At 39.6% G+C, this 14,829-nt stretch overlaps 1 protein-coding gene across 1 annotated transcript in view; it reads left to right on the forward strand.

Moving 5' to 3' along the window:
• Nucleotides 1–14,829, forward strand: part of SPATA5 (spermatogenesis associated 5) — a 1,265,813-nt gene that overhangs the window by 333,834 nt on the left and 917,150 nt on the right. Inside the window, exon 13 of the mRNA XM_053703628.1 lies at nucleotides 1,526–1,605. Within this exon, the coding sequence (XP_053559603.1) occupies nucleotides 1,526–1,605 (80 nt within the window). The remainder of the gene's footprint in view (nucleotides 1–1,525; nucleotides 1,606–14,829) is intronic.

A 14,829-nucleotide genomic window follows, 5' to 3' on the forward strand; every position in this document is an offset into this window, starting at 1 on the left:
TGATAAAAATTTCAGTACAATTATTCCTTTAACACCTTATGATTTAAATATAAAATGTTTAATTATGCATAATAAAACATATTTGAAAAAGATTTTCAGACATGCCTGTTGTCTGTCAGTTTTTCCTTGGCTCCACAAGAGCATGTAGCTTTTGCTGTTTTTAATCGTTTTTTTGCTTCAGTAAAATTTGTATTTTATTTTACACTACCCCTTGGAGTGCCTGCTCGGTTTTACCCTGTTCTTCCACAATCCATCACTCCAGTGAATTGTTCTTCCCTACCACTAGGAGGAGTAAAAGATTCCCAAACCCCAAGAACTCTATAAAACCCCTCCCACCTCACCAGTATCTCAGTCTTGTCTTAACTTCTGCTGGAGGTGGTCAAAGAATGAACATGTGCATTTGATTCTTCTGAGAGTGGGGTTCTCAGATTGAGTTGAGGCCCTTTTCCCCTCAGTGTACAGCTGCTTGTTGGAGTGATATATATTTCACCGGTGGGGATTGTCTCCTCCAAGTTAGGCAAATGGTTATTGGAGTTTGTCTAATGACAGCAGAACAACAGAAATGTCTTGTAGTTGCAAAGCATTTACTGTCCCTTAAATTTAAGATTTGCCTTTATTTAGCTGAAGTGTTGCTTTCTACTTACTCTATTCATGTCTACTTGTTGGATCTTGGATTCAGGGTTATCAGCTATTAGTTAAATTAAGAAGAAAAAACTTATACTAATTTCTATTTAGTAACTTTTCCCTTGGCCTCAATCAGTATCCTGTACATTTTCCTTATACTGTTGTTAAATATAGAGAGCATAAAAGTTAGGTCAGTGAACTTTCATCCTTATGATAATGGTAATTTTAGTTCTGTGGGTTTTAAATCTTATTGCCTTTTACACAATGATAACTACAGTAGTCAAATTCCTTAAAAGATAATGGGGCATATTTATCAATGTGCGAGTAGCGTATCATGTCCGCTGCACATCAATAATTGCCAACAGCATACGCTGTTGGCATTTATCATTGCACCAGCAGTTCTTCTGAACTGCTGGTGTAATACCGCCCCCTGCAGATTTCTGGCAAATTGCCTGTTAGCAGGGGGTGTCAATCAACCGGATCATATTCGATCGGGTTGATTTCTGTCCGCGGCCTCAGAGCAGGCAGACAAGTTATGGAACAGCGGTCTTTAGACCGCTGCTTCATAACTTCTGTTTCCGGGAAGCCTTCAGGCTCCCGGAAACAAGGGGCATCAAGCTCCATACGGAGCTTGATAAATATGCCCCAATGTGTCCGTGTATTCAAAAGTAACCAATAATGAAGAAGTAAGTGAGTGCATAGTATACCAACAATAAAGACTTAGCAAAGTCATCAGGGGTCCTTTAGTTTCTTCTAAAGAATACAAGTGGTATGGTCAAAAATTAAGAGGCCACAAACTACTGCTGTCTTTTAAAAATGAAATTGATATACTTATATAACACAACTGTTGTGCGTATTATTTTTTATGTTTACTGTGTTTTTGTATGTTCTTTCTTTCTAGATCTTTAGAAAGGCAAGAGCTGTTTCTCCTTCAATACTTTTCTTTGATGAAATTGATGCCTTGGCTGTTGAGAGAGGGAGGTAAGTGTCAATACTAATACTGTGATGCTAAAGCATGGATATAAGGGCTGAATTATTAAAATCATTTAAAGAACATAGTCATGTTACCTTTTTTTTATCAAATGCACTGATGGTCCTGTTACTTTTTTATATTAGCGGAGCTGGTGGCCAAGGGCTTTCTTGCTCATATCTTTCCAGTTCAGGGCATCTTTCCTATGTGCAGACCATTTATTGAATGCCATTTTTCTTTCATCTTAATTATTCTGTCACTTGGACATGCAACTTTATAAGCCTAAAAAATAGATTATAATGAGGCCTCTTTTAATTACAAAAAACTAATTAACAAAAAGAAAAGAGCATGTGATGTAATACTGGCAAAGCATGGCGCAAGTTGCACTAGATTTTTAAATATTTTTTATTTTCAAATTCGATGCTTTACATCATCCACCACCATTTGCAGATAAAAAACCTTGTTAAAACCAAAAAATTACTGGATAAAAATATATGGTTTACAACCATAATGTAGACAGTCCCTTAAACAACCACTGGGCACTCCAGAGATAATGTTGTACTATTCTCCATAAAAGAAATCAAGGGGGCTGTCCACCCAAAGTAGACTCTGAGCTCTTAGTGCTACACGGCACACTCAGTAGATATATATTTCTGTAGCGGCTTCTTTAGGAGAACACAATACATAGGAGGGATTATTTCCAATAAGGGGGGGGTACCGCACCAGGTTAAACCTCATAGTGTGCACCGTTATTCCTTTTTATTTACAAGAGCATCCCGGTCACTCTCAATAAGACGGAATTGTGGCTGCTTCAGTTTTCTCCACAGCTGTTTTCCGCCACAGTACAGCACATAAAGGATCCTGTTGTAGAACTGCCAAACAGCCACCTATACATGCCGCTTCCACATGACGGTCACAACTCGGTAGCCAGTATTAGTCATGTTGGGCAATAACTGACTGTAAATGTAACTCAATTATCTTGCTCACTAGATTATTTGTCACAAGAGAACGAAGAAAAATTGATAATAGGAGTAAATTAGAAAGTTTCATAAATAGCATGCTCTGTCTGAATCATGAAAGTTTAATTTTGATCAGACTATTCCTTTAAAAGGGCTCAAGCAATCTCTTAAGTAGCGTGCCCCCAAGTTCTCATGCAACCAGTTGTGAAAGAGCAGGGGCTGTCGATCATCCCAGGATGAAAGAATATTTTTAAGTTCGCCAACTCTGAATTGGCAGAGAGGTCAATAAGCAGCAGTATTAAAGGGACATGAAACCCACATTTTTTTTCTTTCATGATTCAGAAAGAGCATGCGATTTTAAACAACTTTATAATTTACTTCTATTATCTCATTTGCTTCATTCTCTTGATATCCTTTGCTGAAAAGCATATCTAGATAGCATCAGTAGCTGCTGATTGGTTGTTGCACATAGATGCTTAGTGTGATTGGCTCACCCATGTGCATTGCTATATCTTCAACAAATGATATCTAAAGAATGAAGCAAATTTGATAATATAAGTAAATTGGAATGTTGTTTAAAATTGGATGATCTACATGAATCATGACAGAAACATTTTGGGTTTGGTGACCCTTTAAGACTGATGTTTTCTCCAACATTGGTGTGTCCGGTCCACGGCGTCATCCATAACTTGTGGGAATATTCTCCTCCCCAACAGGAAATGGCAAAGAGCACAGCAAAAGCTGTCCATATAGTCCCTCCTAGGCTCCGCCCACCCCAGTCATTCTCTTTGCCGTTGCACAGGCAACATCTCCACGGAGATGGTGAAGAGTATGTGGTGTTTAGTTGTAGTTTTTTATTCTACTATCAAGAGTTTGTTATTTTAAAATAGTGCTGGTATGTACTATTTACTCTGAAACAGAAAAGGATGAAGAGTTCTGTTTGTGAGAGGAATATGATTTTAGCAGCAGTAACTAAAATCGTTTGCTGTTTCCACGTAGGACTGTTGAGATGAGATAACTTCAGTTGGGGGAAACAGTTAGCAGACTTCTCTGCTTAAGGTATGACTAGCCATATTTCTAACAAGACTGTGTAATGCTGGAAGGCTGTCATTTTTCCCCTCATGGGGACCGGTAAGCCATTTTCTTAGTCTCAAACAGAATAAAGGGCTTAATATGGGCTATAAAACTGGTAGACACTTTTATGGGCTAGATCGATTGCTTTATTTGGGCATTTTATACAGCTTGAGGTTAAAATTCACACTTTATAACTTTGGGGAAGTTATTTTCACGGCAGGCACTGGCTTAGACACCTTCCCAGTCAGGAAGGGCCTTCTTTGTAGTAGGCAGAGCCTCATTTCCGCGCCATTACTGCGCAGTTACTTTTGAGAGCAGGACATGCAGCTGCATGTGTATGGGTCTGGAAGTAGTTGAAAAGGTCCCTAGAAGGCTTCATTTGGTATCGTATACCCCCCTGGGTTTGGTAAAGTCGCAGCAAAGGCTGTAGCTGGGACTGTAGAGGGGTTAAAACTATAAACGGCTCCGGTTTTGTCATTTTAAGGGTTAAAGGTCTGAAATTTGGGGTGCAATGCTTTGAGTGCTTTAAGACACTGTGGTGAAAATTTGGTTAAGATTGAACAATTCCTTCATAGTTTTTCACATATTCAGTAAAAAAGTGTGCCCTGTTTAAAATTTAAAGAGACAGTAACGTTTTTATTTTAAAACGGTTTTTGTACTTTATTGACAAGTTTAAGCCTGTTTAACATGTCTGTGCCTTCAGATAAACTATGTTCTGTATGTATGGAAGCCAATGTGTCTCCCCCTTCAAAATTGTGTGATAATTGTGCCATAGCGTCCAAACAAAGTAAGGACAGTACTGCCACAGATAGTAATGTTGCCCAAGATGATTCATCAGATGATGGGAGTAGACATAGTTCTACATCATCTCCTTCTGTGTCTATACCAGTTATGCCCGCGCAGGCGACCCCTAGTACTTCTAGCGCGCCAATGCTTGTTACTATGCAACAATTGACGGCAGTAATGGATAACTCCATAGCAAATATTTTATCCAAAATGCCTGCATTTCAGAGAAAGCGCGATTGCTCTGTTTTAAACACTGTAGAGCAGGAGGGCGCTGATGATAATTACTCTGTCATACCCTCACACCAATCTGAAGTGGCCATGAGGGAGGTTTCGTCAGATGGGGAAATTTCTGATTCAGGTAGAATTTCTCAACAGGCAGAACCTGATGTTGTGACATTTAAATTTAAATTAGAGCATCTCCGCGCACTGCTTAAGGAGGTGCTATCTACTCTGGATGATTGTGACAACCTGGTCATTCCAGAAAAATTGTGCAAGATGGACAAGTTCCTAGAGGTTCCGGTGCACCCCGACGTTTTTCCTATACCCAAGCGGGTGGCGGACATAGTGAATAAGGAGTGGGAAAAGCCCGGTATACCCTTTGTCCCCCCCCCTATATTTAAGAAATTATTTCCTATGGTCGACCCCAGAAAGGACTTATGGCAGACAGTCCCTAAGGTCGAGGGGGCAGTTTCTACACTAGCCAAGCGCACTACTATTCCTATCGAGGATAATTGTGCTTTCAAAGATCCTATGGATAAAAAATTGGAGGGTTTGCTTAAAAAGATTTTTGTACAGCAAGGTTACCTCCTGCAACCTATTTCGTGCATTATTCCTGTCACTACAGCAGCGTGGTTCTGGTTCGAGGAACTAGAAAAGTCGCTCAGTAGAGAGACTCCGTATGAGGAGGTTATGGACAGAATTCACGCACTTAAGTTAGCTAATTCCTTTATTTTAGATGCCGCTTTGCAGTTAGCTAGATTAGCGGCGAAAAATGCAGGGTTTGCAATTGTGGCGCACAGAGCGCTCTGGCTAAAGTCTTGGTCAGCGGATGTATCTTCCAAGACAACATTGCTCAATATCCCTTTCAAGGGCAAAACCCTTTTTGGGCCAGAATTGAAAGAGATTATCTCAGACATCACTGGGGGTAAGGGCCATGCCCTCCCACAAGATAGGCCTTTCAAAGCCAAGAATAAGTCTAATTTTCGTTCCTTTCGCAATTTCAGGAACGGACCGGCCTCCAACTCTGCAGCCTCTAGACAAGAGGGCAATGCTTCACAAACCAAACCAGCTTGGAAACCGATGCAAGGCTGGAACAAGGGTAAGCAGGCCAAGAAGCCTGCTGCTGATACCAAAACAGCATGAAGGAGTAGCCCCCGATCCGGGACCGGATCTAGTAGGGGGAAGACTCTCTCTCTTCGCTCAGGCTTGGGCAAGAGATGTTCAGGATCCCTGGGCACTAGAAATAGTTTCTCAGGGTTATCTTCTGGAATTCAAGGAACTACCCCCAAGGGGAAGGTTCCACATGTCTCACTTATCTTCAAAACAAATAAAGAGGCAGGCATTCTTACATTGTGTAGAAGACCTGTTAAAAACGGGAGTGATACACCCAGTTCCAACTGTGGAACAAGGACTGGGGTTTTACTCAAATCTGTTTGTAGTTCCCAAAAAAGAGGGGACCTTCAGACCAATTCTGGATTTAAAGATTCTAAACAAATTTCTAAGAGTGCCATCGTTGAAAATGGAAACTATTCGAACGATCTTACCTACAATCCAGGAGGGTCAATTTATGACTACCGTGGATCTAAAGGATGCGTATCTACATATTCCTATCCACAAAGATCATCATCAGTTCCTAAGGTTCGCCTTTCTGAACAAACATTACCAGTTTGTGGCTCTCCCATTCGGGCTAGCCACTGCTCCAAGGATTTTCACAAAGGTACTCGGGTCCCTTCTAGCGGTTCTAAGACCAAGGGGCATTGCAGTGGCACCTTATTTGGACGACATTCTGATACAAGCGTCGTCTCTGTCAAAGGCAAAGGCTCACACAGACATCGTTCTGGCCTTTCTCAGATCTCACGGGTGGAAGGTGAATATAGAAAAAAGTTCCCTGTCTCCGTCGACAAGACTTCCTTTCTTGGGGACAATAATAGATTCTTTAGAAATGAAGATTTTCCTGACAGATGTCAGAAAGTCAAAACTTCTAAACGCTTGTCAAGTTCTTCACTCTGTTCCACGTCCTTCCATAGCTCAGTGCATGGAAGTAGTAGGGTTGATGGTTGCAGCAATGGACATAGTTCCTTTTGCGCGAATTCATCTAAGACCATTACAACTGTGCATGCTGAAACAGTGGAATGGGGACTTTACAGACTTGTCATTGTCACGACCGACGCCAGTCTAGTGGGCTGGGGCGCGGTCTGGGACTCCCTGAAAGCTCAGGGTCTATGGTCTCGGGAAGAGTCTCTTCTCCCGATAAACATCTGGAACTGAGAGCGATATGCAATACTCTCAGGGCTTGGCCTCAACTAGCAAAGGCCAGATTCATAAGATTCCAATCAGACAACATGACGACTGTTGCTTACATCAACCATCAGGGGGGAACAAGGAGTTCCCTGGCGATGAGAGAAGTGACCAAAATCATAAAATGGGCGGAGGATCACTCCTGTCACCTATCTGCGATCCACATCCCAGGAGTGGAAAACTGGGAGGCGGATTATCTGAGTCGCAAATTACAAAGTGATGAGCTGCACCAAAGTACTTCTTTTAAAATTGCTTTATTGTAGGTCACAAAAAACTTCTCCAGGGAAGTATACTATTATGACAACAAAGAAGGGGGCTTGGTGGTGTGTGTGGATGACACCCAAAGAGCTATTGCTGACGCGTTTCAGCCGATAGGGCCGTAGTCGTAGCATAAAGCTCTTAATCTCAACTACCTTTAAATACCTTGTGCACAATTGTGATTGGATAAAAACATTTATCCTGGGCGTTATCCAGAACACACCTATTTAGTCCAGTTTCACATACATCGGTTCTAAATAGAAACAATTGTTACATACTGTTTAACTAGTCACAAAAAAATATAAATTATCATTGCAAACATCAAAGATCAAAAAATTCTAATGCATTAGTATACTCAAAATATTCTTATTTGTTACATTACAGAAAAAACTTTTCTTAGAACTTTGATACACTTGCTCTATTTCTGAGAACAAGGCGGAATAAACCTTCTCAATGAGGAATAAATGTTCTTTTTAAGAAAATTCTGTATAAATTATCATAACTACTTACTTATGTTTATGATTACTTAGAATTACTTAGAAATTGCTATAGTTAGAAGGTGAGAAATGATTTAAGCTGTCATAGTGCTCTTATAATTAAACGAAGATTATCATTTGATATAACATATATATATATATATATATACGGGGATAACGTACCAATTTTTTAGGGTCATTCTGAATACACAGACCAAGAACTACTCCCAGAAGTTGATGATATCAAACTCCGAATTTAAACCTTGTGGTATTCTTGTTTTTAGTCTGTGTATCCAGAACGCTTCCCTTTTGGACAAGAGCTTGTCCCTATCTCCACCTCTAGTTTTGCAAGTTACTTTTTCAATAATGGTCCACCTTAAAGTGTCAGCTTTTTTATTATGTTTCAAATTGAAATGCTGTATCAACGGAGTAGTCAGTTTACCTGCCTTAATATTATTTACATGTTCACGGATTCTATCTCGTGTTTCTCTAGAAGTGAGACCTGTGCACAGTAACAGGGGAGAGATTCAGTCACTATTCCTGCCTAAACTGTAGAGCCACTTATGTGGTATATTTGCTTACTTGTGTAGATTGTGGAGTCCAATATACAGGTCTCACTTCTAGAGAAACACGAGATAGAATCCGTGAACATGTAAATAATATTAAGGCAGGTAAACTGACTACTCCGTTGATACAGCATTTCAATTTGAAACATAATAAAAAAGCTGACACTTTAAGGTGGACCATTATTGAAAAAGTAACTTGCAAAACTAGAGGTGGAGATAGGGACAAGCTCTTGTCCAAAAGGGAAGCGTTCTGGATACACAGACTAAAAACAAGAATACCACAAGGTTTAAATTCGGAGTTTGATATCATCAACTTCTGGGAGTAGTTCTTGGTCTGTGTATTCAGAATGACCCTAAAAAATTGGTACGTTATCCCCGTATATATATATATGTTATATCAAATGATAATCTTCGTTTAATTATAAGAGCACTATGACAGCTTAAATCATTTCTCACCTTCTAACTATAGCAATTTCTAAGTAATTCTAAGTAATCATAAACATAAGTAAGTAGTTATGATAATTTATACAGAATTTTCTTAAAAAGAACATTTATTCCTCATTGAGAAGGTTTATTCCGCCTTGTTCTCAGAAATAGAGCAAGTGTATCAAAGTTCTAAGAAAAGTTTTTTCTGTAATGTAACAAATAAGAATATTTTGAGTATACTAATGCATTTGAATTTTTTGATCTTTGATGTTTGCAATGATAATTTATAATTTTTTGTGACTAGTTAAACAGTATGTAACAATTGTTTCTATTTAGAACCGATGTATGTGAAACTGGGCTAAATAGGTGTGTTCTGGATAACGCCCAGGATAAATGTTTTTATCCAATCACAATTGTGCACAAGGTATTTAAAGGTAGTTGAGATTAAGAGCTTTATGCTACGACTACGGCCCTATCGGCTGAAACGCGTCAGCAATAGCTCTTTGGGTGTCATCCACACACACCACCAAGCCCCCTTCTTTGTTGTCATAATAGTATACTTCCCTGGAGAAGTTTTTTGTGATCTACAATAAAGCAATTTTAAAAGAAGTACTTTGGTGCAGCTCATCACTTTGTAATTTGCTATTCGAGAAACGGAGCAAGCACATTGACACTTCTATATCCGCAAGGTGATTAAGCCAACACCTGAGGTTGATCCGACGGCGAAAGGACCCAGAAGCCGCAAGCAAAAAGAATCGGTGACGTCACACGCCAAGTTACCGCAGGTTTCCGCGAGTGGAGTAACGGCCCAGGAGGAGAGCAGTGACCAAGCCGGAGGCACATGAAGGGACTCTGACGGAGTATACCCACGGCCTTAAGGTAAATCGGAATGTGAATGCACGCTCTCTGTGGACGGGCGAGTCTCCTCTTCAGCTGCGGCACCTGGCAGGGATCCTCAAGCGGGGTGAGTCTTTAACAAACACACTCTGTTCCTGTCTTCACTTAAAGGAACAGAAGTTATCTATTTCAAAACATAAAGACTGTGCAGTTGTTCAGGTGCTCACACGAAATTTGACTTTCTCTGGATTATCTGAGTCGTCAGACATTCCATCCGGGGGAGTGGGAACTCCACCCGGAGATATTTGCCCAGTTGACCCAATTATGGGGCATTCCAGACATGGATCTAATGGCGTCTCGTCAGAACTTCAAGGTTCCTTGCTACGGGTCCAGGGATCCCAAGGCGACTCTAGTGGATGCATTAGTAGCGCCTTGGACCTTCAACCTAGCTTATGTGTTTCCACCGTTTCCTCTCATTCCCAGGCTGGTAGCCAGGATCAAACAGGAGAGGGCCTCTGTGATTTTGATAGCTCCTGCGTGGCCACGCTGGACTTGGTATGCAGACCTGGTGAATATGTCATCGGCTCCACCATGGAAGCTACCTTTGAGACAGGATCTTCTAGTACAGGGTCCATTCGAACATCCAAATCTAGTTTCTCTCCAGCTGATGGCTTGGAAATTGAACGCTTGATTTTATCTAAGCATGGGTTTTCGGATTCTGTGATAGATTCTCTGGTTCAAGCCAGAAAACCTGTAACTAGAAAAATTTACCATAAAATATGGAAAAAATATATCTGTTGGTGTGAATCCAAGGGATTCTCATGGAGTAAGATTACAATTCCTAGGATCCTTTCCTTTCTCCAAGAAGGTTTGGATAAGGGATTATCAGCGAGTTCTCTAAAAGGACAGATTTCTGCTTTATCTGTCTTGTTACACAAACGACTGGCAGCTGTGCCAGATGTTCAAGCTTTTGTTCAGGCTTTGGTCAGGATCAAGCCTGTTTACAGACCTTTGACTCCTCCCTGGAGTCTGAATTTAGTTCTTTCAGTTCTTCAAGGGGTTCCGTTTGAACCTCTACATTCCATAGATATCAAGATGTTATCTTGGAAAGTTCTGTTTTTGGTTGCTATTTCTTCTGCTAGAAGAGTTTCTGAGTTATCTGATCTGCAGTGTATTCCGCCCTATCTGGTGTTCCATTCAGATAAGGTTGTTTTGCGTACTAAACCTGGTTTCCTTCCAAAGGTTGTTTCCAACAAAAATATTAACCAGGAAATAATTGTGCCTTCTTTGTGTCCGAATCCAGTTTCAAAGAAGGAACGTTTGTTACATAGTACGTGCTTTAAAGTTCTATTTAGAAGCAACAAAGGTTTTCAGACAAACGTCTTATCTGTTTGTCGTTTATTCTGGCAAGAGGAGAGCTACTGCTACCTCTCTTTCCTTTTGGCTGAAAAGCATCATCCGATTGGCTTACGAGACTGCCGGACGGCAGCCTCCCGAACAAATCACAGCTCACTCTACTAGGGCTGTGGTTTCCACATGGGCCTTCAAGAACGAGGCTTCTGTTGATCAGATATGTAAGGCAGCGACTTGGTCTTCCCTGCACACTTTTGCCAAATTCTACAAATTTGATACTTTTGCTTCTTCGGAGGCTATTTTTGGGTGAAAGGTTTTGCAAGCCGTGGTGCCTTCCGTTTAGGTAACCTGATTGGCTCCCTCCCTTCATCCGTGTCCTAAAGCTTTGGTATTGGTTCCCACAAGTTATGGATGACGCCGTGGACCGGACACACCAATGTTGGAGAAAACAGAATTTATGCTTACCTGATAAATTACTTTCTCCAACGGTGTGTCCGGTCCACGGCCCGCCCTGGTTTTTTAATCAGGTTTGATGAATTGCTTTCTTTAACTACAGTCACCACGGTACCCTATAGTTTCTCCTGTTTTTTTCTCCTGTCCGTCGGTCGAATGACTGGGGTGGGCGGAGCCTAGGAGGGACTATATGGACAGCTTTTGCTGTGCTCTTTGCCATTTCCTGTTGGGGAGGAGAATATTCCCACAAGTTATGGATGACGCCGTGGATCGGACACACCGTTGGAGAAAGTAATTTATCAGGTAAGCATAAATTCTGTTTTTTAACTTGTGTCTGCATCTTGATAAATGTACCCATAGTGAACGTTTTTGCTGCTTCAGATTAAGATACTATTTGTGAACTAACCAGGAGCAGGGTCATTCACATGGGGAAATCTATGCCTGCGACTTTAGCTATGTGTTTAAATCATTTGTAGTGTTTATGCAACGGGTAAAATAAAGGCATTTCTTTAAAAATAAAATGCTGTAATAGAAAAAAAAATTCTTTTTACAGTGCAATGTCTTAACAAATGTTACTTATTAAATTTTATTTGAAACATTCAAACAAAATTTCATAAAGATTTCGGTAGTGATTTTTTTTCTGCGCTTTTATCAAAGTATGCACATATTTTATTATCAGACTCATATTTTTTCATATTCTAGTAAATCCAAAATGTCTTAATAATCGATACACAATGTTCAAGTTTTGTAGTGATTGCTAGTCTAAAGTAAACTGACAAAGCTCAGGCATACATGACTTTCTAAATCATGAAAAAAAAAAAATGGGTTTCATGTCCCTTTAAAGGGACAGTCTACACCAGAATTTGTATTGTTTAAAAAATAGATAATCCTTTTATAACCATTTCCCCCGTTTTGCATAACCAACACTGTTATATTAATACACTTTTAACCTTTATGATTGCCTTGTATATAAGCCTCTGCAGACTGCCCCCTTATTTCAGTTCTTTTGACAGAGTTTTAGCCAATCAGTGCTGGCTCCTAGGTAACTCCACGAACGTGAGCACAATGTTCTCTATATGGCACACAAAATACATTCAGATTAGAGGTGGCTTTCAAGAAATTTGCATATGACTAAGAATACCAAGAGAGCAAAGCAAAACTGATTATAAAAGTAAATTAGAAAGTTGGTTAAAATTACATGCCCTATCCGAATTATTTTTGACTAGACTGTTCCGTTAAGCCTAACTTTATTTAACCCCTTCGGATTATTGGACATACCATTATGTCACGAAAATACTGGGTCTTAAAGGGATAGTGTACACCAATTTTCATATTACTGCATGTAATAGACAATACTTTAAAGAAGAATATGCACAGATACTGATCTAAAAATTCAATATAAAACCTTTTAAAAACTTACAGGTTAGGCTGGGACACCCAGTGAAAGGGTCTGGGAAAGTAAAAAGAGCAGCAAGAATCTGTAGACATGGGTCTACATCTGATTCTTTGAGGCTTGGTTAGGAGTTTGAAAATCAGCACAATGTTATTAAAAAATAAGCAAAACATTGTTACAAAAACACTCCCAGATGGGCTATATAAATGGATCATCTACAAAACATTTATGCAAAGAATAATCTAGTGTACAATGTCCATTTAAGGGCCCTAGTGACATAATGGTACGTCCTCCCTTTTGTGCTGCATTGTGAAGAGATCGTCGGCTCCTAATTGGGTACTATAACTTCACAAAACCTATACATGTGGGGTACTGGCGGGCTCAGGAGATGTAGCTAAACAAATATTGAGGAATTTGCCTGCAGTGGTACATATCAGGAGTTCAATATTCACAATGAAAATGCAATAGATAATAATGCAAAAAAAAAAATATTACCCCATATTCTGTCAAATCAAATGACCATATGAAATGTGTCAAAACCCCCAAATGTAAAACCTCTGAGACGTCTTCTTTTTACAAATATATACTCTTGTGTAGCAATTTTCGGTTGTGTACAAGCTGAGACACTTACAATGCCAGCATATTAAATGTTAAAACATTTTAGTTTTGAATCAATAATGTACTTCTTGCGGTAGGTAACCTTTAAGTGCCAAAATAGGTGATAATCCTACAGGTGCGGTATTTCCAAAATCGGGATAAATACATGCATTTGCAATCACTCACTAGACAGCCTGAGTGATTTCTGGATTGCTGCAATAATCCTGTTAAAAGGATCGCTGTGTTAAAACAGTATTTGAAGCAAAAAAACTGAGAATTTGCATATCTAATTTGCATATCTTACCCAGAATTCTCTTGTGAATTGGTAACATTGTATATTAAGTATTTCTGGGAAAAAGCAAGCGGGAAATCTTGCCTAGATGTGCTAATTTCCTATGCAAATATTTACATTGATTTAATTTCGAGACATGGAGGATTTTATTTTCAGTTTTTTATCTCGCCCATAATTTTAATGAATATATATATATGTATGTGTGTGTATATATATATATATATATATATGTGTGTGTGTGTGTGTGTGTGTGTGTATATGTATATATATATATATATATATATATATATATATATATATATATATATATATATATATATATATATATATATATATATATATATATTGGCTAAAGGGACATGATTCAGATAGAGAGTACAATTTTAAAACAGTTTCCAGTTTAATTCTATTATCAAATGTTCTTCGTTCTCATGTCATTCTTTGTTGAAGAGAAATCTAGATAGGTAGCATGCACTTGTTTGGAGAACTACATGACGGAATAGTGCTGCCATCTAATGCTCTTGCTAATGTATAACATTGTTGCAAAATCAGTAATCAGTGGGTGGAGCTTGGCATTTTAAAATAACCTTTTTCTTCTTAAACGGGAAGAGTTCACAGCTGCATTCATTACTTTTGGGAATTCAGAACCTGGCCACCAGGAGGAGGCAAAGATACCCCAGCCAAAGGCTTCAAATAGCTCCCCCACTTCCCTCATCCCCCATCATTCTTAGCCTTTCGTCACAGGAAGTTGGCAGAGAAGTGTCAGAAGATTAAGATGGTCTCTTATGGAGGGTAGTACTCTTCGAAATGGGACTGGAGTTTTAGGTAATCCTGTCAGCCTCTCAGTGAGAACATGGATGAAGGTTAGAGTCTGGAGATGCAGGGAGAGTCTTTCTGCGAAACCATCCCGACTCATATTAACAGCTCCTTGGCAATCAGCGTTGACGAGTTTCGCTGCCTGCCTTTATTCACTCAAGTCCATGTCAGAAGCGAGACTACTATTTGTCACATTTGACGGGCCGTGTTCCTGTTCCACTGTGCAGATTCTGGTAAGATCGTTTATTTTATTTCATTATGTTAATGTAATGGTAACGAGAGACGGTTGGGTCGCAGTGGGACTCCTTTTATCTTAAAATAGGAATCATGGGTTAATATCTCCTGAGGGGGGTTATTGAACAGGGGGGGACTTTAATCATGTTTGCTATGTTGTTCTATCTGCTAATGTGTAGTAATACTTGGCTTTTTGGA

This window comes from Bombina bombina, chromosome 2, assembly GCF_027579735.1.
Source record: "Bombina bombina isolate aBomBom1 chromosome 2, aBomBom1.pri, whole genome shotgun sequence".
Lineage (NCBI taxonomy): Eukaryota > Metazoa > Chordata > Amphibia > Anura > Bombinatoridae > Bombina > Bombina bombina.